The sequence below is a fragment of the Aspergillus japonicus genome (assembly GCF_003184785.1).
Source record: "Aspergillus japonicus CBS 114.51 unplaced genomic scaffold BO86scaffold_4, whole genome shotgun sequence".
Taxonomy (NCBI): Eukaryota; Fungi; Ascomycota; class Eurotiomycetes; order Eurotiales; family Aspergillaceae; genus Aspergillus; species Aspergillus japonicus.
The window spans coordinates 137495-161477 of NW_020291641.1; the positions used below are offsets into that span (position 1 = coordinate 137495).

Consider the following 23983-nt stretch of genomic DNA (forward strand, 5'->3'; position numbering starts at 1 on the left):
ACGCGGCGCTTCCCTGTCCTTCGCCCGTGTTATCTCTGACTTGAAACTGTACCCCCTTGTCTGGGACTTGAGGGTCTCTACTCCATCGATCTGTGGCACTTGTTTTCTTTCCACATCTTTCACCGAGGGGAGGTGACCACGATTTTCGCGCGCACTTGGAAGCTCTTCATCCGGAGTCCTCCAACTCCAACTCCAGCGCCGCTCCTTTTCAGCTTCACCGCAGAGTCCTTCCTCCACTCATGCTTTCAAGCGACTCTCACTAGGCGATCACCCGCGTGCTCTTTCGAACGAGTACAACCGATATAGAATGGCTTTCAACTTTGGAGCATCGAACCCCGCCGGGGGTAGTGCTCCCCCCGAGCTGGGGCCCGAGCTTCCGGAGGGTACTGCTGAGGTAGGTCCCCTTGCAATTGCTTCCTCATTCACATCAGTACCCTTCTAACTTCTGCTATGCTGTCTCTAGGACGTCGGCTTCAAAGGCGTCGAGGGCGATTGCAACGTCCAGATTCTGCCCACCCCATGGCCCGAAAACGCTCTCCCAGCCCCTACATGTTCGCTCCTGGCCGTTGCACCGACCAAAGGCATAATTGTTGCTGCTGGACCCAACGTCCTCTCCGTCGCCTCTTCGGACTCCGTCCGAGCCGCCATATCCGCACCCACCGAGGGCAAGGTCAAAATCAAGCCTTTCCAGCCGCAAGCGACCATCCCCCTCCCTGCACGTCCCACACATGTCACCTTTGCCTCGAACGACACCGCCCTTCTGCTGGCCACGGAGAATGGCGCGCAACTGTCAGTGTTTGACACCTCGAGCTTGACGTCGGGGAATGCACAGCCAGCGTTGTCGATTCCTACCAATGGAACCACCTTCCGCACCATTGCGGCTAACCCGGCGCCGGAACTCTCGTCCCTTGTTGCGCTGGTGACGACGGGCGGTGATCTTTTGGTAGCGGACTTGAAAGCGGGCAACTTGGTCTCGGGCCCGAACGGTCAAGTGCTGAAGAGCGGAGTCAGCTCGGTCTGTTGGAGTAACAAGGGCAAACAGCTTGTGGCCGGGCTTGCAGATTGCACGGGCTTCCAGATGACTCCGGATGGCACGCAAAAGGATGTGATCCCGCGCCCCCCTGATCTTGAGGGTGATTGTCACGGTATGTGGTACCATTGAGCAGGAAACCTTTGTTGTCTGTCTAATCACGTACAGTTTCGTCCATTGCTTGGTTGGAGAACGATATCTTCCTTGTGGTATACACGCCAAACGCACCAGAGGATGACATGGGCCAGAACCCTCCTTCGTCATACTATATCATCACACGACGGAAACAAGCGCCTTTCTTGATTCAGAAATTGCCTGAGTTGTGCATGCCCTTTGGAGTCAAGCGCACCCCGGCCTTTCAGTTCATTGGACGCTTGCGTGACTACAAGCCGCACTTGAAGGATGTCCTCATTGTGTCTTCAACGGCATCCACCGATGTGGGCCTCATTACCAGAGCAGACCAGCCATTGGTCAAGATGGATATGGACACCACTGGACTCTTTGTCACCACTGAAGTGTCAGATGATACAAAAAGAGCAACTGTGCCACTCAAGGAATCTACTGATGAAACCACAGTTATCGGTTTCGGTATTGATCTCTCTAGCAAGGAAGTTGTTGTTGCCCCCATCCCAGGCGAAGACATCGCTGAGAGCTCTACTCCACTGCCGAATGTGCTGCTACTCAACAACGAGGGTATTCTTTGCTCTTGGTGGTTCTTATATTCGGACGCAATTCGACAGAAGGTACCTTACCAGGGTATGGCGGATCAGACGCAGGCGCCAGCTCAGCCAACGCCGCAAGCTTCTCAGCCTCAAGCTTCACCTTTTGGACAATCAGGTTTTGGTGGCTCATCGGCTCTGGGATCATCTGCATTTGGCAGTTCCACTGCCCCGGGTTTCGGGAGCCCATCTGCTCAAGCCGCTCCTCAACAGTCCTCTTTCGGTGCGCCATCTTTCGCATCACCGTCACAGCCCGGGCCTTCATTCGGCACGAATAGCGTGCTGGGAGGCAATAAGCCCCAGGGTGGTCTCGCCGCATTGGCAAAGAACGAGCCTGGGTTTGGGTCATCTGGCTTCGCCTCGCTGGGAGGAGGGTCTGGATCCTTCGGTCAACCATCTACGCCTGGAAAGGGACTCAGCTCGCTTGGGTTTGCACAGTCAGGTTCCGGCTCCGGAGGTGGCTTCGGAGCATTTGCCAACAAAGCTGGCACAGGTGGGTTCAGTGCTTTCGCGTCGGCAAAGCCAGCGGGCGGATCACCATTTGCGCAAACCTCCACTACGCAAACGTCCACTGAAAGTCCGTTCGCTAAGATATCCGGCACATCGACCTTTGGCACATCTCCCTTTGGCGCACAAATTAGCACAGAGTCCGTGTTCACCGCTGAGAAGACGATCGGGTCGCCAGGTACTTTCGGGCAGAGCTCTAGTCCTTTCGTGCTTGGATCGACATTTAAGCCGGATGGCAGTGCTGCCAATGATCTTCCCAAGCCAGATAAGCCTTCTGGATTGTTCGGCTTCAGTGAGTCAATGGATGACATGATGTCGTCCAGCAACAAGACCAGCCCGCCAACTGAGGAGATGGACGACATGGAAGACGAGAGCGCCACTCCGCAACAGAAATCCGAGCCCAAGGAGGCTACCCCATCCTTGTTCGGTGCACCCTCGGCGACCCCAACTTCCACACCAAAATCGTTGTTTGGCGCACCATCGACGGCTACGAATTCCGCACCGAAATCGTTGTTTGGTGCACCCTCGGCGGCCCCAAATTCCGCGCCGAAATCGTTGTTTGGCGCACCTTCGACGACAACAAATTCTGCACCCACGTCGACCTTTGGTTCTCAGAAGCCGGTCTCGAATCCCTTCGGTCAACAAGCTAGCAAGCCTGGATTCTCGCTGTTCGGTAATACGACTCCTGCCAAGTCACCGTTAGCTTCCTTTTCAACACCCGCGGACAGCACCACTTCATCAAAAGAGGACGACGCCCGTACGCCTAGCGCTACACCACAGGGCGCACCCTTACCACCAGACCCTGTTAGCAAGGCATCATACGGGCCCGGTGATACGTCTGCCTCGTCGAACGTCTCCAAGAGTTCTATCGATGACGCGTCTCTACCACCAGATTTCACCTCAAACAAACCCGCTGCTAAGGGACCTGCAGAAGACGCACCCTTGCCGCCAGACTTCACGACTTTTAAGAATGGCAAGAAGACAGACGATGAAGAAGAGGCAGAACCCGAAGAGGCTCCATTGCCCCCGGACTTCAGCATCCCTAAGCCACGTAAAGAATCCGAGGACGTTGCACCAGTTCCAGACGAGTCTGATGGCGATGATTACGAAGGCGAGGAGGACGCTTCTGAAGAGGGCGAGAGTGAGGAAGGGGAAGAGTCAGACTTTGCTGACAGCGGAGAGGATATCACACACGACATCAGCCAGTCTGAGTCCAATGAGCCAAGTCCTAAGGCATTCCCCGGACATTTCAAGCCCGGTGCGAACCTCGCAGGCGGCCTGTTCTCCCCTGCTTCCAAGCCTGCCGCAGCACCCCAACCACAACCTTCAAGGTCGTTGTTCGGTGACAGGGGCAATCCGACATTCCCTGCACTCCAGAACCGAGAGCTCCCGAGATCGCCCAGTCCAGTACGAGGAGCCGCGCCAAAGAGCCTCTTCAAGGGCGACGGGAAGAAGACTTTCGGCGCTCCTCAAAGTCCGGGCAGCGCTCTCACTGCAAGAAAAGCCTCTCTTTCTGAACACCAAAGACGCGAGAGCCAACTGAAGCCGAAGCCTTCTCGGAGGGAACCCTCGCAACAGGAGATTCGCGCGAGACAGTTGGAAGAGGAGGCACAAGCCCTTTCCGACGACGATGAGGATGAGAGACTCCGTGCGGATCTTGCACTGCCTCTGGAACCTGTTCCTACTCTTGATCCTTTCTTGCCTCACCAAGACTATGCTGGCGAGACGAGTAAACCTGGTATTCCTGGCCAAATCGAACGGCTGTACCGTGATATCAACTCTATGGTGGACACCTTGGGCATTAATGTTCGTTCGTTGTCTTCTTTCCTTCTCTATCAAAAAACGTCCAAAGATCCTCAGTGGGTCGACACGCTCAAGGAGGACAATGCCTCCGATATCCTGGACAAAGAATTGGTTCTGTCTGAGATTGAGAGATTCGATGACGCTGTCGTCATGCTTGCTGCTTCTCTTGAGCAGCAGCGCGTGCAGGGTGTGGAAGAGAAGCTCGAGAGTTGTCGGGAGCTTTTGAGTAAAGACATTATCACTCTTCGGGGTCAATGTGCCAGTATCCGCAAGACTCTCGATGCTCACACCGACACAACCACAATGCACTTCGCACCTCTTTCCGCAGAGCACGCCAACCTGCAGCAAGACCTGCGGTCGGCATCCACCGAGATTCAGGCGAAGCTAGCTGATTTGGAATCTGCCGTGACTCTTCTCCGCGCCAAGATTGCCGACGTTCCCCCTCCTGGTGGATCTCGCCAAGCGACAAGACGTCCCACTGTTGAGGCCGTCACCACTACGATCCAGAAGATGATGGAGATGGCCGAGACCAAGCGCACCGATATCGATGTCCTGGAGGCTCAGCTTAAGAGACTGGGCATCGACACAACCGCTCCTGCGGCCAGCCGGGAAGGGTCCCCATTCGCGACGCCGAGGAAGAGCACCGGCCGATTCCCCACTACGCCCGGATCCCGTGGCTCAGTTGATGGGCCATACCACACTCCCGACTCGGCTAGCCGAGCCATCAGCTTCCGATCCAGCATCAACGGGTCAGCTCGGGCTAGTCGACTCCGCAATGTGGAGGCAGTCCAGGACCTGGTCAGCTCAGAGGAAACGGCGCAATGGAAGGCCAAGGTGCAACGCAAACAGCAGATTGTCGAGAGTCTGCGGAGCGCCATTGGGGCGAAGAAGTCTCGAGTCCGGACGGTGAATGATTTGTAAAACTAGTGTTTTGTTTCCTTTTCTTGCTTGTGTCTTGGGACAATTCTGCTGATGGCTACTTACTATGAAAGTCATGTCGGAGAAAAAAACAGCGGGTCTTTTCTGGCGGGGTTTGTCTTTTCCTTTGTTTTTGTTGTTGTCCTACACAGGCAAATGTGAATGTTAGGTAGCGCGTCCCATCTGTCTCCACTGTACATAGGTCTCGATTGTAATGCTTGCACGTGCTTGTACGAGAATGCTTCCATTCAGATATTCATGATTGTTTTGGATATAGTAATCAGGCAGGGCTGCCCAGGTTGGTGTACGGTGTGCTGGGGATGGGAATGCGTATGATGTACGGAGTAGAGTGGTCTGATAGTGGAGAACCTGAGGCACCAAGTTTCCATAGTGCGTCGGTCCCCCACTGACATCATCCCACCCAAGGTTGGGGTGACATCAACATGGAACACCATCGATAAGCCTTAGTCTACCACTCTACGCAGTATTTGTGATACTCGTCCCCTTCCTGTCAGCAGGCCACCATCCAGCTTGCTATACAGGCACGAACCTCTACATCACCCCCTTGATCATCTGATAGCCGTGCACACAAGATGTCGGAACAAAGCGTGACGGAGTTCATCTACTTCCACGTCAAGGACGGCGTCCGACCCGAGGACCCCGCCCACAGCGACGAGGGCGCCGCCCTGCTACAGGTCTTCCAGAACACCAAGCACCAGAACGGGTACAAGGGGTCCGTCTGGGGGCGGGCCGTCGAGGACGAGAGTTTGATCGTGTGGGCGATTGGTTAGTTCAGTTCAGTTCACGCCCTGTGTCTCCGACCAAGCCAACCGACCTTGGTGCCGTATCTACAGCACTACTACACACCTACCTGCCTATCTCCCATCCCTCCACCAACCCTCACCACCACCTCAACTCCCTCCCTCCCTCCAGCCACCCACCTCACCCTGACAATACACTAAGGCCCACCAGACTGGACAGACGCCCACACCGGCGCAAACCCAACCACCACGCTACACCCCTTCCTACCAGAGGACCACCCCGAAATCACCACCATCTTCGCCACCCTGGCCCCTGCCACCACCTCCTCTTCCCCTTCCTCCCCTGATGATGATGCCAACAAGAACAAAAACCCAACCACCACAGCAACCCTGCGCAGCAACCCGGTCACCGAGCTCTGGACCCCCGCCTTCCCCACCTCCCTCACGCCCGAGGAAATCAACGCCGTGCACGCCGACCTGGTCGGCCTGCGCGCCGCCGTCACCGAGCACCTGCCCGACGGCAAGCGGGCGGTGTCCTTTGCGGTGGGCCAGGTGGAGCGGCCGGGGACGATGACGCACGAGCAGAGCGAGACGGGCGAGGCGTTCGTGGTGGTCGTCGCGGCTGGCTGGGCGAGCGTCGAGGTGCATCTGGCTGGCAAGGAGACGGAGGCGTTCCAGGATGCGATCGGGAAGGTCCGGGGACGGCTGTTGGCGCCGGTGCGGGGGTTGGGCGGGTTGAAGCATTTTGGGTTTAGGGGGGTTTGATTGAATTGAGTGTTGAGGGTGAAAGGGTTGGATGGATGGAGATTAGTAGGTTAGCAAGGTGCAGTGCAAACTAGGTAATCACAAGGGTTTATTGGGTTGTGTTGGGGTTGGTTTCTAAGGATTGTATGGTTGATAATTAGGGATGTATGGTTGGAAGTGATGGTGATGATGATGATGATGACGACGTTGCCAGAAAAATTAAGGTCAGAATTCAAGCTGCTTCCTTTTTCTTTGGGTCACACAGCAATAAGTACAATACAAGCAGCCACGGGAGTGGGATAATAAAGAAAACCCGGAACGAAGACACAGAAGATGCCCATTAGTTTGTGAAATGAGTAGCAAAAGACCAGACGGACGGGATGGTTTTTAGTGGTCAAGTCAGAAAAGAAAAAAAAAGAACCCCCAAAGTGTGTGGAAAATAAACAAAGCGGAACTTCATACTACCCGTTTAGATACGATGCTTTTCGCTCTCTGGATTTGCGGTGGCTGGTTAGTGGATGAGATATCAGATGAAAACACGAAGCAAAAGACTAACCGAGTCTGGAGTAGAGCATGTACAATGCCATCTGGTTGCACTCCTGAGTACCCGTGATAGTGACTAGGCGCTCGTTGCTGTTCTCTTGGGGCTCGTTGATCTTGATCACACTGCCACTCAGGTGTCGGATTTCGTTGATCTTAGCTCCGCCCTTGCCGATAATCGCGCCCACCATGTCGTTGGGGATGTAGATCTGTTGAGTCAGTGGCTGACCGGGCATGACGCCGCCGGCAGGGGCAACCGGGGCAGGACCGCCGGCGCCGCCAGCACGGGGCTGTGCAGCCTGCGGACCGCCGTAGGCCGCGGGCTGGTGCGGGCCGGCGCCGGAGTACGGGGTGTGGGGAGTTGCGCCGTAGGGCATGTTGGGCTGGGCGACAGGAGTGGGTGCAGCTTGGCCGTGGAGGTAGGGGACGCCGTAGCTGCCGGCCGCGCCGCGGTTGGGGTGAGGGTGATGGCGCTTGAACGTGTCGGGGTGACCGTATTGGCCGCCAGCGGGTTGAGGCACATAGGGGACAACCTGCATCCCTCCAGGCACGGCTCCAGCGGGCCCACCACTGCGAGTAGCGTAAGCAGAGGCTGCCGGTCCGCCGAAGCGTTCAGTCAGCTGCTCAACCAGGGTCACGGCAACGTAATAGGTAGCGATGTGCACAGCGTCCGCGACACCAAGGATTACAAGGGACCGCTCGGTCGACAAGGGAAGGCAGGCATCCGAAGCGTTGAGACGTGCGCCCGAAGCCTCCTGGATCTCGCGGATACGGCTACCACCCTTGCCAATGATCGAGCCAATGAGGATATGAGGGATTAGCAAACGCAAGGGGTACGTCTTGGATTGGGCAGTTGAAGGGGCATCAAGGGGCTCGTTGTTCAAGGTACGGATGATCAAACCGAATGCCTAGCGTCAAAGTTAGCATCTTCGAACCAACAACCAATTTATGGGGTATACAATGTCCACCAACCTTAGCAGCAGCATCCTGGGGGCCGCTGACAGTCAAGATACGCTCCACTGCACCCCGGGAGTAATCGCTGACAGTGCACTTGGCTCCCGACAGACGACGGATTTGGGATACATTCTCACCACCTTTACCGATGACGGTCGCAGCCTCCTGGCTGGAGATTACAGCACGGATGTGGATCCAGCTAGACTCGTCCTGAGGGCGCTGCTCAGACTGGGCAGTTGCCGACTCTCCGTGAGAGGCAGTCGACTGGATAGGCTGCGTCTCCGAAGAAGCCCCCTTGGCGTTCGGAGCATCAGGAACCACGGTGTCTCCTTGACCATCAGCGCTGGCGCTGGCAGCCGCTGCAGCGTCCGTCTTCACCTCGGTATACGCCTCAGCCTCCTCGCCCTTTACTACTTTGTCCAAAGCCGGACGCTTGGCCTCGGGCTGATCATTGGGACCCGACGGCGAGGAAGGGTCTTCCAAGGGACGCTTGGTCGATTGCAACGCGGATGGAGAGGCAGACATGATTTCTGTATGCCAAAGCTTTGCAGTCTTGCTTCACTTACACAGGAAGTCGAAGTGTCAAGAATAGCTCTCTTGGTTTTTTTTTTCTTTTGTTTTCTGTCTTCTGCTTTATGTGATCGACTATGTACACCAGGAGTTCCCAATAAAACTTGCTGGTGCTGGCGATCGGGTGAAGAGGGAATTCTGGTGCTTGGGATGACTGGGAGGACTGGTGTGGATATGGCGGGCAAGTGAGGTTGGAAAGGAGAGGTCGACGGAGGAAAGTGTGGAAGGATGCTGGATTGTCACGGGCCTTGGTTTGGAGCAGAAAAGCTTCACCAGAGCGAGGTAGTGGCAAGGTAGAGGAAGTAAGGAAAAGAAACCAATCGAATCGGGCACGATGGAACGAAGCAAGAGGTGTTGAATGCTGGACGGAGACGAAGGTGTGTTCAGGGTCCGGGCGATTTGAGATGCTGGAGGGTGGATGACGGTGGGGGAGGGAAAGGGAAGAAATGAAAGCAAGATTGAAGCCTGAAACAATTCCCAAAGTCCCAATTTCTCCTTGTTTTCCTGCCAGAAAACGCGACCTGCTCAGATGCACAGGCTGTATGTACGTACAGCACGTCGGTTACCCAATCACCTGCCGGGGGGAGTGTCTAGCGCAGGAGGATGGACGAGGGATAGACTCGAAAAGCTGAGGCAGTCGAGAATAGCCGGTCGAATCTCGCGGTTGTAGATAAAGATACGGATGTGAAAGGGATGTGATAAGGGGAAGTCGATGGGCGAAGTGGGAACGGGGGGGGGGGTGTTTGATGTCGCGGTGAAGAGATGAGGTTGCGGGACTTGGTGAGGCGAGCTGTTGGCACGAGACACGCTAGTCCATTTGCAGTCAAGCCGCCCTTCTTCTGCTGTCACGTGTTAAGCCATCAACAACTACTGCTATCCCATTGTATATCAAGTGCATTGACAGGTCACAATACTTCACACACTGCCAGATACAAGACTAGTCACTGCAGTTGAGCTCTAAATCACTTCAGAAAATTAATCGCGAACGACGTCGAATCTACCCCAACCTGCACTGTAATCACCCACCGCCATGGACATCCCCCAGGAAAGAGTCGATAAAATCCAGCGCTTCGCAGAGAAGCGCCAACAAACAGAAGAGAGCCATGCCACACAGCCGCTGAGCCCAGCCAACATCCAGGCATACAACAAAAGACTGGATGACACTCTCAGAGAGCTACAAGAACAAGTAAAGCGTCAAGAAGATGAATTGCGCAAGGTGCGTATCATGACCAATGCAATACATACAGAGACCAGAGACACCGTCAGCTAACACGCGGCCCCAGCTACGCGCGATCAACTCAATCGATCTCTCCAGAATCGGTACCAGCACCTGGGCCCGAGTGTCTCAGGTGCGCCGGGCCAAAAAAGCGTATGACTCCCTCCTCAAATCGGAGACGGAGTTTCCACCGCTCGGTTCTCCGCTGCCGTCGTTGCTGGCCGTCGAGGAGACATCCCGTCTGGTGAAGGAGACTAAGATCGCCGCCTCGGAAACGGGCAAGAATCTCTCCAACACGCGTCAGCGGTCGAAGACAGAGGAGGCGAACCTGCGCGATGCGCAAGCCATCCAAGCCGGTCTGCAGCGACGGATTCAAACTGTAGCGAGTCAAAACGCGACGAGGGAGGAGAAGGCTAGCGCTCAACTAGCACGGGAGCTCGTGGAGCAGAAGCAACGGGAAAACGACGAGTATGACAAGGCAACAGAAGAGACAAAGACAAAACTCTACGAATTCATTGATCGGTCTCTTGCGTCGATGCTTGCAGCAGAATCCCTCGGCGGACCGACTGTAGGCGATGCACAAGATGTCTCAGACACTGCATTGGAACTGGGCTATACTAGCCATGGCAAGCCGAAGAAGCCGAAGGTACAGGCCGAAACAACTGAGTCAGGTACCAGCCAACGACGCATCGATGAGATTCTACCTCGACAGAACGAGCAAGGAAGGACTTCAAATCGAAGGGAGGCGGCGGCAGTCGAGATGCGCAATCTGCTGGATGAGTTGCTGGAAGCAAGCCCCTCGTATGTGAACGTTCGAGAATCCGCAGCTTCCAGATTTCTAGTACGAGCCAAAGTGGCACAGTTCCACCCGCGCGATGCGCGAAGGTTGAGATTAATTGATTTTGGGCGCACACTATAATATCATCTCGCTGTTCATTCCCAGTCGCGTCAACACTATCATGCAGGCTCTATATAGCGCTATAACATAGAAGGGCCATGTGCGCCTATCACACTATCCTTATCAATACTCATGAGACACCCGAATGTAACGCCTATACATGCAATAGTCGCAATGAAACCACAATCGCAAACGCTGATATATCGTAAACATGTCATTAATCGCTATATCTCAGATGCACGCAAAGAGGTATCTCAGACAGGCATCATCCCAATCCGACTCGTCGCTGCCTTCGGCTTGGCAGGTTTTCGGGCTGAGGTTGAAGAGGGGCGGTTATCAGCACGGTCATTGGATTTCCTGCGAGCCCCTGCTGTTTTCGGTTTCGCTTTTGCTCCTGTGTTATAGCGACGTGGACGTTTGCTTGTCTGGCGTTTCCGGGGTTTGCCCTTGCCTGACCCTTCGCCACCGTTTCGAGCTTCTTCGGTAGCATGCGGCCCTTGCTGCGACGAGAAGAACCTGCTGGAAACAACACTCTCGTTCATATCAAAGTTGGACGCGTGGTCTGCCAGAAACCCCCCATCACTAAACTCATCCTCGTCCTCACTGCTGTTGAGGTAGATAACATTGTGATGGTTAGGATCGGGTACGACGCCATCGGCATCATCACGCTCTTTTCTTAACTCCTCGTAGCGACGCTGCGTGTCCCTAACAAGTTTAAGTAGTTGAGAGCCGTAGCGGATGACTTTATCAGGATCAATGCCCGGGATTGCAGCAAGTTCCGAAAGATCTAATCATGGATCAGCGCCAATCACAGTCATAATATGAACCAATATTACCTTTAGGAAAAACGATGACCATCTCGCGCAAGATGGTATCAGTAAACGGCTGATTGCGTAGGCCTTTTTGAAGAACCAACTTTTCATTTTGTCAGTGGTTGCCCTGGATTTTGCTCTTTGGAATGTACAGATTCTTACGTCTTGGCAGTAATTCTTCGCATAGACCATGAAGTCCTCAGCTACCGCCTTGTGAAGAGGATCAAGCTGATCGAAACGGCGGTCTTGAGTGATAGGTGGGCCGGGAGTGCGCTTATTGTCTGGACGGGGTCTACCAGCGACGCGAATCTGCTCGAATCCGTCACTATCTGCATCATCAGTAGAATCATCACCAGTCCCTTGGTATCGGAAACGCGCGAGCCGGCGCTGATTTGCGGCCTGTACAGGTGACGAGACGTTCGTAGATTGCGGTACGATGTCCTTGCTGCCATCGGTTCGAGAAGACCGTGTGGGCCGTCGACCCTTCCCACTTGGTGAGACGCGGACGTCAAGTTTCAACTTGACGCGACCACTTTCGTAGTCAGTTGCACGCGATCCCAGCTTGATGTACTGGATCACAAATTTGCTGCCATTGATGACATTGTCCTCTCTCAAAGCCCCTTCTCTGAGAAGAGTGTAGAACAATCGTTCAACTTCTCCCACTGCTACACCTTTGCCGTCGCCATAGCCTGGGGCATTACGGTGCTGAGGTGACCTGAACTTCTTAACTGTCCCTCGGAACATGTTCTCGCAGTATGACATAGTAACCTTGTCTTCCAAGTTTTGGAAGTAGCGAACGAGTTTGATCACAGAGGCAGCGTGGTCTGAGAAATCATGAAGTTCGGTAACCGAATCAGATTTGCAATTGTCACAAGAAGCATTGCAATCTTGTCGACGAAACTTCTCATTGAAGTAGCCGAGAATTTGCACTCGTCGGCAATCAGTCTGGTTTTCGCAATACTGTACGACCATGCGCAGCATGAGGCGTTGTCTGTCCTTTTGTTCCTTGCTTCCATCACTACTGTCGATCATGCGAAACAAAGTTGTTGTATCTTTGTAGGTATAGAACAAGTAGCACCCAGAACGCTTACCATCTCGACCAGCGCGTCCTGTCTCTTGATAGTAGCCTTCCAAGCTCTTTGGAATGCTATGATGGATCACGAAGCGTACATCGGGTTTATCGATTCCCATTCCAAAAGCGATGGTTGCGACTATGACGTGAGTCCTCCCAGCTTGCCAGGCTTGCTGGATTTCTGCGCGATCTTCGGAGCTCATGCCAGCGTGATAATGTGCAGCTTTGATACGATATTCCTGGCGAAGTTTGCTCGCGACACTTTCACATGTCTTGCGCGAAAGACAATAGACAATCCCCGACTTGTGACGGTATGAATTATTTATGATATCAGCCACGCTGGCCAGGAGTTCAGATCCCTTCTGCTTCTTCCGCACTTCATAGGACAAGTTCGGTCGGTTGAAGCTCTGAATCAATACTTCGCAGCCTTCCATCTTCAAGTTGTGGATAACGTCAAGTTTGACATTTTCGGTCGCCGTAGCTGTCAGCGCCATCATTGGTACACCAGGAAGGCGAGTTCGGAGCTCTCCAAGTTCCTTATAATCGGGACGAAAGTCATGCCCCCATTGACTGACACAATGAGCCTCGTCGATGACAATGCGAGCAAGCTTGTGGTTGTTGCGAAGCTTTTCTAGGCTGCGAACAATGGCTTGGCTTTTGTTAACCATCTCTGGAGTAATGTAAAGCAACTCAATCTCTTTCTCAGGCCTAAAATCAGATAATATGCCTAGAATCCGCTGGCGCTCTTCTTTCTTTGTTTCGCCATTCAAAACGTACGCCTTAATATTGAGCTTGTTGAGGTGGGAGACTTGGTCTTGCATCAAACTCAGCAGTGGTGATATCACGATGGTAACTCCTCTTGTCATCCCGCTAGAAACCACAGAGGGCAACTGATAACACAGAGACTTGCCGCCTCCTGTCGGCATTAGCACAAAAACATCTTTTCCGCCAAGGGTTGCGTCTATGGCCTCAAGTTGATTAAGACGGAATCCCTGAAGTCCGAAGCGGTCTCTTAATGCAGCCTTCACATCTTTGGTCCATGCATGTTGTGTCCACAGAGTGTTCTGGCTTTGTTGCTTCTGCGTTGCGGGAATACGCGGGGCGTTCCCTGAGGTTTCAGCAAAGACCTTACGGTTCTGGAGCTCAAGATGGTTTGCCGATTTCGTAGAGGGATCTTCAAAGTACTCTGCAGCCTCTAGCATGTCTTCGTCGTCCAGATCGAATTCATCCATTATGCCCGTGGTAACAGTCGGAGATCCCATCGTCCTCGTGAACGTGTCCTCGTCCGACAACATGGTCGTATCGTCATAGTCGAAGGTTCTGCGACTGGAGGTTGCGTTTGGGTTCTTGAACGATAAGTCTGATACTCGCGTAGAGATCTCGGAACGTGCGTCATTATAGCCTGATGTCGGTCGTAGTGAATCCTTCGAAAACGGCTCCTCAATACCTTTTGTGATATTTGGTCGAACAGTGTCTCTAAAATTAGAAGATGTGTCATGAGGTGCAAGCGAAAATGAGGTTGACTGTTCTAGACCGATTTTAGAAGTGCCGTGGTGTAGCGAGTCAAGAGATGATAAGATATCAGTTCTTTGCAGTACACGCCGCATATTGGATTCGATTTCCTCTAATTGTGCAGTCAATTGCCGACTCTCTGTAAGTTCCGGCATTGTCTGCGGATCGCCGCCTTGTGAAATGGCCTGCACCAAGGTCTTTTTCAGGGCTTGCCTCTTGGTATCGCATGAGAAGTAGGCGGCCCTATCTTGTCTCAGCCTTTCGACGGCCTCGATCTTTTCAGTAAGAGATTTGTTCTGGACAATCAACTCCGGCGCAGGCTCTCCCTTCATTGCTCGCTCATATACAATCTCAGAATTCTTCGTGAGGGTATCTTTGAATGTCGCGATCATCCCTTCAATTGAAGCTGCAGACGAAGACAAAAACCTGGCTACGTCCTTGTCAAGAGAAACAGATGGTGATGAATCCACGGTTGCGGATATGTGCGACGGCTGCTGTGAGCTAGCAAGAGCTCGTGAGGTCGAAGAAACAGCCTCTGACATCCCAGATATGGGCGCAGCTTGCATTGGCTTGCGAACAATAGTTTCAGGCGAATGAGTATCCAGGGCGTCAACCTTTGGCAATATTGGGTACAGAGACTCGTCGGGATTCAACCCCATGTCATCCTTAGCTTCCCAGTCATCGAAAAGATCGTCGTCACCATCTTCGTCTGAGTCGGCAATCACTTGACTTAGGGTTCGGGAAGGCGTGCGCTGGTAATTATCCACAGCAGACTGTGGCAGTCTCTTGCGCGGTGAAGGTGAGGGAGCAGGCTGAAGACGTTCAGTGGTTCGAGCAACCTTCAACGGCGAGCGCGCTTTCGGGGCAGGTTTCCTCGGCGAGAGAAGATCAGACATATAATCATCACTGTTCCGCTTCTTCCCACGTTTCTCGGGCGAGGTTTTCCGAACTGCTGCTTCTTCCGTCCATAATTGTTGAGGCTCGCCGAGGCCATCAGTGGTACTCGACGAGAAGGCGGTTGGATCAAAATCTCCAGTCAAATCAATCGTATCCACATCGAAATCAGAGAATGGCGATTGGACTTCGAGTTTTTGTTTCGAGCGAAAAGGCGTCACGGACGTTTTCTTAGGACTGCGGACCGAGGAAGGAGGAACACTTTGTGATGCTAGTGAGCGTGAGTAGCGCGTAACTATGGTAGGGAGTGTTCGGGCTTGAGCGCACACCTTTTGTTGATTTGGTCACGGTAGTTGGCTCCTGAGCGGTCGCCTCTGCCGCAAGACGATGCTTGGACGCCTTTGGGGTCTGGCTGGGGCTATCCTTGGAGAGGCAGAGCATCCGCGGTTTGCGCCCAGACCCCGGAGTAAGTACTAGCCGTGCCATTTCTTCCGATTCGGAGTCTATATCCCCATCATTGTTGAAATTGGTCTGATCTTCGATACCGCGAGTAGGTTGCGAATCATCAATCGCGAAGGGGCCATCTATTTGGGCGGTTGAGGTAGGCAATGTCGTGAGCGGGGAGAGTGGGAGAGCGCTCCGGGCACTAGTGGTGTTGTTTTGATACTCGTGCTCGGACGAAACCAGAGAGGGGTAGAGTGCAGGACCTTGCTGCAACAGCCATTTGAGATGAGCTGTCAAGTTGTTTTTAGTCATAGGGCCGTAGTCTTGCTCGCATGGTTTTCTCAGGAGAGTTCAACATAACAATGGCGATGGGGGGATCTAGCCGCCAAGAACAAAAACTATTGTATGGATGAGAAGCATTGCAACGGGCAATAATCCGACGCGTCTCCGCGCGCTATCACGTGGGCGGTGACTGACACTCTCGGCGCAGCACATCTGGTAGTCTCAGTACTCCGGGCGTACATTACATACAATGATCGATACTATTCAACTCGTATTTTGTTGACTCAACACACGATACAACAGTGCTGCTTATGTGCACAAACTTCTTTTTACCCACCTGTCAGCAAGATCTCAGTGCTTCAGTACGATATTTGCTGTTCATAGCAAGCATTGTGTCGGCCCAGAAGTCTAGTCCTTTGATAAATTACATATCTTCTAGCTCTAGGCCGCCTGGTAAAGCTATTACCCAATCTGGTAATATTAAGAGGGGCCAATGGCTCGACAACCTTTTTTTTTTCTTGCGGCCGAGAAAGCCCCGCGCTATAGAAGAAATATTGTTCCCGTAGCCATTATCGATAAGGCAAAATATCCTGAAGCTGATGAGATTTATCAGCCACCTTGAAGTAACAAGATCAAGGACAATTCCTCCCCAACCAGAGTATAGCAAGTACTCACTAGAGCCAACATCATGGGCAAGAAGAACAAGAAGTCCGCCGAGCACAAGGAGCGGGTAGCAGCGAAACAGTCGAAGAAAGCTGCCCAGAAAGAAAAGAGAGGCAAGACCAAGGGCAAAGATGCAGACAGCGATGCTGAAGATGCCGATTTGGACGCCATCCTTGCTCAGTATGCAGAGGAGCAAGCCAGGTTCCTCAAGGTCACCGAGACTGTCAGTGGGCCTCCTACTCCTCGGTCGTCTGCCACCGTACTGGCTTCGCCATCGAACCAGAACGAACTTCTGGTCTTTGGTGGAGAGTACTTTGATGGCAATCTAGCTACCTTCTTCAATAACCTTTTCATCTACAACATCAACCGTGGGGAATGGAAGGAGATTAACAGTCCCAACAGTCCTCTCCCCCGGAGTGGACATGCATGGTGCCGTGGCGGCAACACTGGAGGCGTCTACTTGTTCGGAGGTACGTGACCTTCGCAGTTCGGGGTGGACTCATTTAGATTGACTCTCGTGTCTAGGAGAATTCTCTTCCCCGAAACAGGGAACTTTCTACCACTACAACGATTTTTGGCACCTTGATCCCTCGACAAGGGAATGGACCCGTCTAGAAACGAAGGGCAAGGGCCCTCCCGCTAGAAGCGGTCACCGAATGACTTACTACAAGGTTAGTGCCATTCAAGACATTATCAATGTGCCAGAAGCTTATGTTCTCAAAGAATTACATCATTTTGTTCGGAGGATTCCAAGATACCTCACAACAAACCAAATACCTTCAGGACCTGTGGATCTACGATTGCTCAAAGTATACTTGGTTCACTCCGAATCTTTCAGCAGCTTCGCAGAAACCTGATCCACGTTCGTCTTTCTCTTTCTTGCCGCACGAGACGGGTGCCGTTCTCTACGGTGGCTATTCCCGCGTCAAAGTTAGCGCCGGTGTCGGCGGAAAGCCAGTGAAGAACGGCCCTCAGCGGATGACCATGAAGCCTATGGTTCATCAGGATACTTGGTTCCTTCGGATCACGCCTCCGCCTGCTGATGCTCCGGCGAACACACTCCCGACAGTGCGCTGGGAGCGCAGAAAGAAGCCTGCTAACTCGCCCAACCCGCCTCGTGCCGGTGCCACCATGGCGTACCACAAGGGTCGTGGTATCATGTTCGGTGGTGTTCATGACGTTGAGCTCAGCGAGGAAGGAATTGACAGCGAGTTCTTTGACACCATGCTTGCCTGGAATACTGACCGTAACCGCTTCTTCCCCCTGGCCCTGAGACGCCCCAGGGCACAAGGCAAGAAACAAACGGCAAACCAGTTCAAATCTCGCGACCGCAGCAAAGCTACCGAAGAGGAGCTTCTACAAAACCTGAAAGCCCTGGAGGCCAAGGGAGGCATCCGTGGTTTGGATGACGACGAGGAACTGCAAATGGCATCCAAGGCCGATGATGAGCCGGTTGAACCAGAGAAACCGGCCGTGGTACGATTCGAAATGCCTCATCAACGATTCAATGCGCAGCTAGCAGTGCAGGACGATACTCTATTCATCTTTGGTGGAACCTTTGAGAAGGGAGACCGGGAGTTCACGTTCAATGACCTGTACTCCATCGATCTGGTCAAGCTCGATGGGGTTAAGGAGATTTACTATGAGGAACCCGGGAACTGGCACCTGCTCAACGAAGCAGATAGCGACGATGAGATGGATGAGGATGACGAGGAAGATCTGGAAGAGGATGAGGAAGGAGATGAAGATGCCATGTCCCTTGACACTGCCTCTCCCGCGCCGACCGAGGTTATTGTGCCATCGGTGACCAAGGAATTGGAACTGCTGGAGGTGGAAGAGCAGGAGTCAGAGCCGTCCGTCCAGGATAGCAGGCCCCTTCCTCGTCCTTTCGAGAGCTTGCGTGAATTCTTCACCCGGACATCGGAAGACTGGCAGAAGATCCTGATGGATACCTTGAAAGAAAGAGGCGTCTCGTTGGACAAGAACATCAAAGAACTTCGTAAAGATGCATTCAACATGGCAGAGGAGAAATGGTGGGATAGCAGAGAAGAGATCATGGCTCTGGAAGATGAGCAAGAGGAGGCTGGTATTGGGGAAGTGGTCAGCATTGCTGATAGAGCGGACAATGCCGGAGGCGCTGGAAGACGCAGGTGATCTTGGACAAAAGCACATCAGGTTATACAAAACAGACAACATTGCGCCTCGAAATGTTATGATACTTAATTTTGGTCTCTTCTTGCGATGTTAAGTAGTAAATGGCGATGGCTACCTCAGTACCAGTTTTCTGATTGGACTAGCTAAGTTAATGATTTGAGCATTGATTACGTGATCCCCTCGCCTAATAGCATAACTAAGAATCCTTTCCCTTTTTCGCCTTCAGTTCAGACTCTCTGAAAGTAACATTCGAGAGATAAAGAGTAATTCACAATGGTGTATCGTGGCAGGCCTTCGAAGTCATGTCGCGAATGTCGAAGGCGTGATATCAAAGTAAGCAGTTCAGACAGCTCTTCCCAGAGCCTCACGGCTTCCGTCTAGCCACAACGTTACTCACTGACATAGTGCGACAAGAAAAAGGATGGCTGCTCTCAGTGCTCACGCGCTAAGCTTGCTTGCCCTGGATATCACAATCCCAAAGAGCTGATTATCCTTAATGAGTCCGATGCTACTATCAAGCGAGTGTCGGTGAACCAGACAATTCGACATTCAAGTTCTCCGAATCCGCTGTCAATCAGGCTGCTCCCCACAGTCATGCAGCGCGCAAAGGGCCTCTATATCTCGCAATACGTTCGCGCAATGCCAGCAACAAGTATCTTCTCCTTCATGCAGATCTTCTATCCGCCGTTAGTTCATGACATCCCACTTCTAGAGACGGTCACCCGTGCTGTCTTCATGGTAAACTTCTCTTTATCGCACGGGTGCCATGCCGCTCTCCACCACGCTCGGGCCATGTACGGATCAGCTCTGAGGATGACTCGGAAGGCGCTCCAACAACCAGACGAGGTCATGCTCGACAGGACTCTGTTTTCAGTCATATTGATGTGTGTTTTTGAACGGCTCGCAAATCTGGAGAATGATGAACTGGTTGTTCCTCGCAGCCATCTGAGTGGAGCCTGTGAATTGATGTCCTTGAGGGGTACAGGGCAGTTCGCGGACAAGCGCAGTCCTACCATGCTTCTGCACCTTACTGAGCTTGTGGTACTCGATTGTCTCGCCACAGGCTCTGTTATCCCGCTGGAGTTTTTGTCTCTGCGACGGATGGCTCTCGATAATGCTGTGGATACATCATCCCTGAAGTGGAGATTTTGGGATATTATGCTGCGCTATGTGCAGCTGGAGAACTCTGTCACATTGGGCCATCGACCGGAAGAAGATATACTCAGTGCAGCACAGCTTGATCTCGAACTCAAAGAGTTGACATGTTGGCTACCAGCCTTTGTTTCGAGGAGGCGAAGCCCGATGCCCCTAGATATGTCCTTGACTGGGGTGGACATCTACCCTGACTGCAAGTCTTTGACGAACTGGAACAATGTTCGTGTCGTTCGTCTCTTATTAGCTAAGATCGTGCGGGAACAGTGCACTCAACTACTTGTCTCATCAGCCGATCATACCTCACTTGGCGACTTGCTGTACGAGTCGAATCGGAAGGCCATCGACCTCACCTCAGATATACTCTATTCTTGCCCAAGTGAAGTTCTCTCATCTCAGCAACCTTGCGACCTGACCTTAAATACTCTACTCTGGCATCTGTACGTGGCCAAATCACAAGGCTTGCCAATGGGTCATCTAGAGCCATCTCTTCATGACCAGATGCTTCGATTGTCGACAATACAAGCCCCCGGGCAACGAGCCACTGTCCAAAAAATACTAACATCCTCCGATGAGGATTCAAGGAACGTTTGGAAAATATGGCTCAAATTTGGAAGGAACGAGTTTCTAATCTAACATGCGAAAATCTTTGGAATGATACCCCTTTTCAGTACTCATTCAACCTCGCTGCGGCCGGGGGATATCTCGCGCCCGCCACGGGATACTTTTTGAGGATGTCCTCAATCTTCTCAAGGTCACCCTCGGTTAACTCAATATCCTGTACATTTTCCAGCACCCGTGCATCGGAGCGTGCACCTGGGATCGGTACAATGACCGGCATTCCAGGCTTCCTGCCCTGAGCCTTCAACCAAGACAACGCCAGCTGCGCCACGGAGCAACCCTTTGCCTCCGCAACAGTCTCCAACGCCTCAACCAACAGACGATTCTGGGCGATACTATCAGGCTGAAAGCGGGGCACCGTGCGGTGGTGCGTCTGCGGCAGATCATCAACGGACTTGATCGTCCCCGTCAACATCCCAGCACCTAGAGGCGTGTGCGCCACCAGGACAATCCCGTTCTCCGCGCATGCCTCCGCCACCCCGTTCTCAAACACCTCCCGCGACCAGAGACTAACCTCAGCTTCGACCATATCGATCTTCGTCACACTCGCCGCACGACGGATCGTGTCCGCCCGGACTTCACTCAACTGGATGCCTCCAATCTTGCCCTCCTCCCTGAGCTCCGCCAGCGCCTGCACGCTCTCCTCGACAGGCACGTTGGGGTCCACTCGCCCCAAGCCAAAGACATCGATCTTCTTCTCGCCGTCCAGGATCTTCAAGGCGTTGTCGACAAAATTGCGCAGCCCCGCGCGCGAACAGTCCATGGTGAAGGTCTTCATTGACACCAGCCCGGACTTGACCGTGAAGACGACCCGCTCAGCGTCCTCCGGATAGGCGGTGAAATACCGGTTCATCAGATGCAGGGAGTTGTTGTCCGGGGTGCCGTAGAAGTCGGCGCCGTTCCAGACATTCGCCCCAGCTGCGAGAGCAGTCTTGAGGACTTTGAAGGCTTGTTCATCCGGGGTGGGCCCGTATTGCCAGATCAGGCCTGTTTTGAGGGACAGCACAGTCAGAGTCACGCTCAGCATAACAACGAGAACAATGAATCATGTGGTGGTACTCACGCATCAACCCCAGGCCATTCTGGCTGATCTCTTTTCCGGCGAGTGTAGGCATCGTGAGAGGTAGGAAGGAGACTGTGATGTATCAAACCGGCAGAAGTGTACTATAGATCGTAGGGTAACTGGAACCTTGGTTCTTGAGAATGGATGCATATTCAACGACAGCGGACCAGCTCGCTATTTATCCTCCGGCAGGAGGTCCCTTAAGTCCATTGCGAGTCTTAATCGCCGTCCCATCTCCGTGATCGAGGGGAGTGGTTGAAGACGTTAAGTCCGCTGCTGAACGTCACGACCAGATGGTTACCTGGTTGGGAATAGCGTGGGAGCGGCAAGTGGCTAAGTGATATGCGGGATCCATGGACAGACGGTTGCCGCTCCGCCTGTCCGCAGGATCAGTTCCTAGTTCCCACACTTGGCTGCCTGTGCGGCGTACCGGGATGTATCCCCCCTGCACTTCTTGGGGGCATATTTCACACACGCGGTTAAGCTGGGTCGGTTCGGAGTCATCCATATCTGCTAGAAGTTATTCTGACCAAATTTTAACAAGTTCTTCAAGGCACCGGAGAGGGTAAAGCATCTAGGTCACGGAGAAGGCTAAATACATGCCTAATATGGAAAGACGGGTGCTGAGGAACGGCGATCACAAATCATGAGTATGATTAGTATTAGAATTAAATACCTTCGATCAGGCAGTATGAACAGAAGGAGTATGTAGTATGGTACATAGCCTACGTGCTCTCATCAGCCACGCTTTGCAGCACTTCCGTCACAAGCACAAAATCTCGCTCTTCCTCCGCCCGCCAATTTGAGATAGCAATCCGACAAGCGGGTCTGCCGTCCCATGAAGTGCCAGAGACGAACATCTTCGAAGTGTCGTTGATTCTCTTGGCAAGGCTTTGGTTCAGGCTGTCGTCTTTGGCACTGAAAAGCACGACCATGTAAGTTCGATCTAGTAGCGTGTCTTTGCTGCCCGCTGCCGGCAGTATGTTGTATTTTGGATGGTCGTACAGCCAACCAGCAATCATTCTTGACAAACGGATCTGCTTCTGGAGCATATCCTTATAGCCATTTCTACCGTACGCCACGAGAGAGGTGTAGACTGGTAGTGCCCTGAAGCGCCTGGAGTTCTCCATCCCGTTGTTCAAAGGCGACGGTATCGAATTTCCACCACTTTGACCACCGGTCAAATATGCTGCATTCGCATTCTGAAATACGTTTACGGCCTCTTCAGAATGGCGACAGAGGACAAAACCACAGTCGTAGGGCACGTTGAGCAGCTTGTGTGCATCACATGCGATGGAGTCTGCCAACTCCATTCCCTCGCAGCCTCGAACGATGGAAGCGAATTCAGCGGTGGGCTCGAGAATGCGACCAAATATCCCAAATGCGCCGTCAACATGAAGCCAGGCGCCGTATCTATCACAAAGCTCGCGCAATCTCCGCATCTCGTCTAAGCTGGACGTGGCGAAGTGTCCGGTGTTGACCTCTCCGCAAGATACAGCGACGATGCTGGCCTTGTTGATTACTGCCAGTTCCGTTTCGAGTCGGTCAAGGTCGAACCGAAGGGGATCATCATCCCGACAGATGTTCTTGACGTTCGTGCGTCCGATACCGAGGATGCCAGCTGCCTTTCCCATCGAAGAATGGGGTAAAGTTGAGAGAACCTGGATCCCAGAAAGCCCAGCCGCTTGCATGACCTCGAACAGACCGTACTCCCCAACACTCTTGACTGAGATGCCCTTCTTTTCAGCGGCAGCCCGTAAGACGTATTCTCTACCGCAAGCCAACCCTTGGACATTGCTTGCGGTGGCTCCGGTGGTGAAAGTGCCGTTGTGCCAATGACGCCTGTCCAGCCGTAGAAGATCCACAAGAAGACCCAAGGCGGAGTGTTCGACATCTGTCGCGATGGAGTGCTCTGTTAGATGGACTTGTACATTTTGATCATACGCCGAGACAAGGTTGTCTGCGAAAAGGGCGGCCGGAGTGATGCCGCCAGTGACGAAGCCGTAGTAATTGGGGCTTATACTGCTACGATTGAAAGCAGGTACCATGTCGTTCAGAATATGCTGCGTCGCCCGGTCAAATCCCAGGCCTTGGTCGCTGAGAGTCTTCGGCAGGGACTCTCTGGCCCGCGCCAGGGCAGCAGCATTCGGTAGGACGCCTGGTTCCCACGTTTGAGTCATCTTCCACAAGTCATGTTGCAGACGACCCTGCTCTTGCGCGGTCTTCTGAACATCTTCGAGTTTCATGGCGATCAGATTTGCTGTAAAAAGGGGAGGAAAGCAACACGTCTGAACTACTTTCGTGTCCAAAAATACAGAGTTGGTGTTGGTATTGGACGACTAGCGAAATTGGTTCTTTCCCGATGCGCTTATATATTATGAACCTTGAACGGGATCTGAAGGTTCGGCTGTACCTGCCGTGTCTGGATAACCGGGGTTTGAATGAGCGTTTGAATATCATGGCTCTAAACGGCATAAGTAACTCACATAACGTGGAAGCCTTATTATCTCCGAGTCAAGCATTCAATTGTCCGAAAGTAAGTTAAGTTTGCTCATTCGTTCAGTTTGGGGAAAAGTGGAGATCGGATAGCGGAGAATAAAGCAAAGGAGAGACGGAGAGGAAGTTCACTCCAAGACTAGTTACCCGCCCGCCGT

At 52.9% G+C, this 23983-nt stretch overlaps 9 protein-coding genes across 9 annotated transcripts; 5 read left to right on the forward strand and 4 right to left on the reverse strand.

Moving 5' to 3' along the window:
* Window positions 1-5140, forward strand: BO86DRAFT_453103 (FG-nucleoporin NUP159). Its single transcript, XM_025676968.1, has 3 exons — window positions 1-394; window positions 464-1145; window positions 1199-5140. The coding sequence occupies exons 1-3, from the start codon at window positions 308-310 to the stop codon at window positions 4978-4980; spliced, it is 4551 nt and encodes a 1516-aa protein (XP_025531826.1). The 5' UTR covers window positions 1-307; the 3' UTR covers window positions 4981-5140.
* A 430-nt stretch (window positions 5141-5570) lies between these two features.
* Window positions 5571-6503, forward strand: BO86DRAFT_453104 (uncharacterized protein; the record flags this gene model as incomplete). The annotated part of the gene is made up of 2 exons (XM_025676969.1): window positions 5571-5763; window positions 5950-6503. The coding sequence occupies 2 exons, from the start codon at window positions 5571-5573 to the stop codon at window positions 6501-6503; spliced, it is 747 nt and encodes a 248-aa protein (XP_025531827.1).
* A 128-nt stretch (window positions 6504-6631) lies between these two features.
* On the reverse strand, window positions 6632-8746 carry BO86DRAFT_137210 (telomere maintenance protein PBP2). The gene is made up of 3 exons (XM_025666156.1): window positions 7995-8746; window positions 7039-7930; window positions 6632-6974 (listed from the first exon to the last, which is right to left on the reverse strand). Exons 1-3 carry the CDS (start codon window positions 8499-8501, stop codon window positions 6952-6954), a joined length of 1422 nt encoding a protein of 473 aa, XP_025531828.1. The 5' UTR covers window positions 8502-8746; the 3' UTR covers window positions 6632-6951.
* A 712-nt stretch (window positions 8747-9458) lies between these two features.
* On the forward strand, window positions 9459-10715 carry BO86DRAFT_329967 (uncharacterized protein). Its single transcript, XM_025668699.1, has 2 exons — window positions 9459-9762; window positions 9830-10715. Exons 1-2 carry the CDS (start codon window positions 9577-9579, stop codon window positions 10679-10681), a joined length of 1038 nt encoding a protein of 345 aa, XP_025531829.1. The 5' UTR covers window positions 9459-9576; the 3' UTR covers window positions 10682-10715.
* BO86DRAFT_445186 (RecQ family helicase MusN) lies at window positions 10701-15762 on the reverse strand. Its single transcript, XM_025676425.1, has 4 exons — window positions 15280-15762; window positions 11635-15221; window positions 11497-11575; window positions 10701-11447 (listed from the first exon to the last, which is right to left on the reverse strand). The coding sequence occupies exons 1-4, from the start codon at window positions 15704-15706 to the stop codon at window positions 10915-10917; spliced, it is 4626 nt and encodes a 1541-aa protein (XP_025531830.1). The 5' UTR covers window positions 15707-15762; the 3' UTR covers window positions 10701-10914.
* Window positions 15763-16208: 446 nt separating this feature from the next.
* Window positions 16209-18603, forward strand: BO86DRAFT_453107 (putative Kelch repeats protein). The gene is made up of 3 exons (XM_025676970.1): window positions 16209-16809; window positions 16865-17010; window positions 17063-18603. The coding sequence occupies exons 1-3, from the start codon at window positions 16365-16367 to the stop codon at window positions 18491-18493; spliced, it is 2022 nt and encodes a 673-aa protein (XP_025531831.1). The 5' UTR covers window positions 16209-16364; the 3' UTR covers window positions 18494-18603.
* Window positions 18604-18735: 132 nt separating this feature from the next.
* Window positions 18736-20297, forward strand: BO86DRAFT_137473 (Zn(II)2Cys6 transcription factor domain-containing protein). Its single transcript, XM_025666158.1, has 2 exons — window positions 18736-18826; window positions 18899-20297. The coding sequence occupies exons 1-2, from the start codon at window positions 18767-18769 to the stop codon at window positions 20279-20281; spliced, it is 1443 nt and encodes a 480-aa protein (XP_025531832.1). The 5' UTR covers window positions 18736-18766; the 3' UTR covers window positions 20282-20297.
* Window positions 20298-20312: 15 nt separating this feature from the next.
* On the reverse strand, window positions 20313-21567 carry BO86DRAFT_353414 (aldo/keto reductase family protein; the record flags this gene model as incomplete). Its single annotated transcript, XM_025669527.1, has 2 exons — window positions 21330-21567; window positions 20313-21253 (listed from the first exon to the last, which is right to left on the reverse strand). The coding sequence occupies exons 1-2, from the start codon at window positions 21379-21381 to the stop codon at window positions 20313-20315; spliced, it is 993 nt and encodes a 330-aa protein (XP_025531833.1). The 5' UTR covers window positions 21382-21567.
* Window positions 21568-22048: 481 nt separating this feature from the next.
* BO86DRAFT_445190 (pyridoxal phosphate-dependent decarboxylase family protein) lies at window positions 22049-23898 on the reverse strand. Its single transcript, XM_025676426.1, has 2 exons — window positions 23816-23898; window positions 22049-23751 (listed from the first exon to the last, which is right to left on the reverse strand). Exon 2 carries the CDS (start codon window positions 23573-23575, stop codon window positions 22055-22057), a length of 1521 nt encoding a protein of 506 aa, XP_025531834.1. The 5' UTR covers window positions 23576-23751; window positions 23816-23898; the 3' UTR covers window positions 22049-22054.
* Between the last annotated feature and the right edge of the window lie 85 nt (window positions 23899-23983).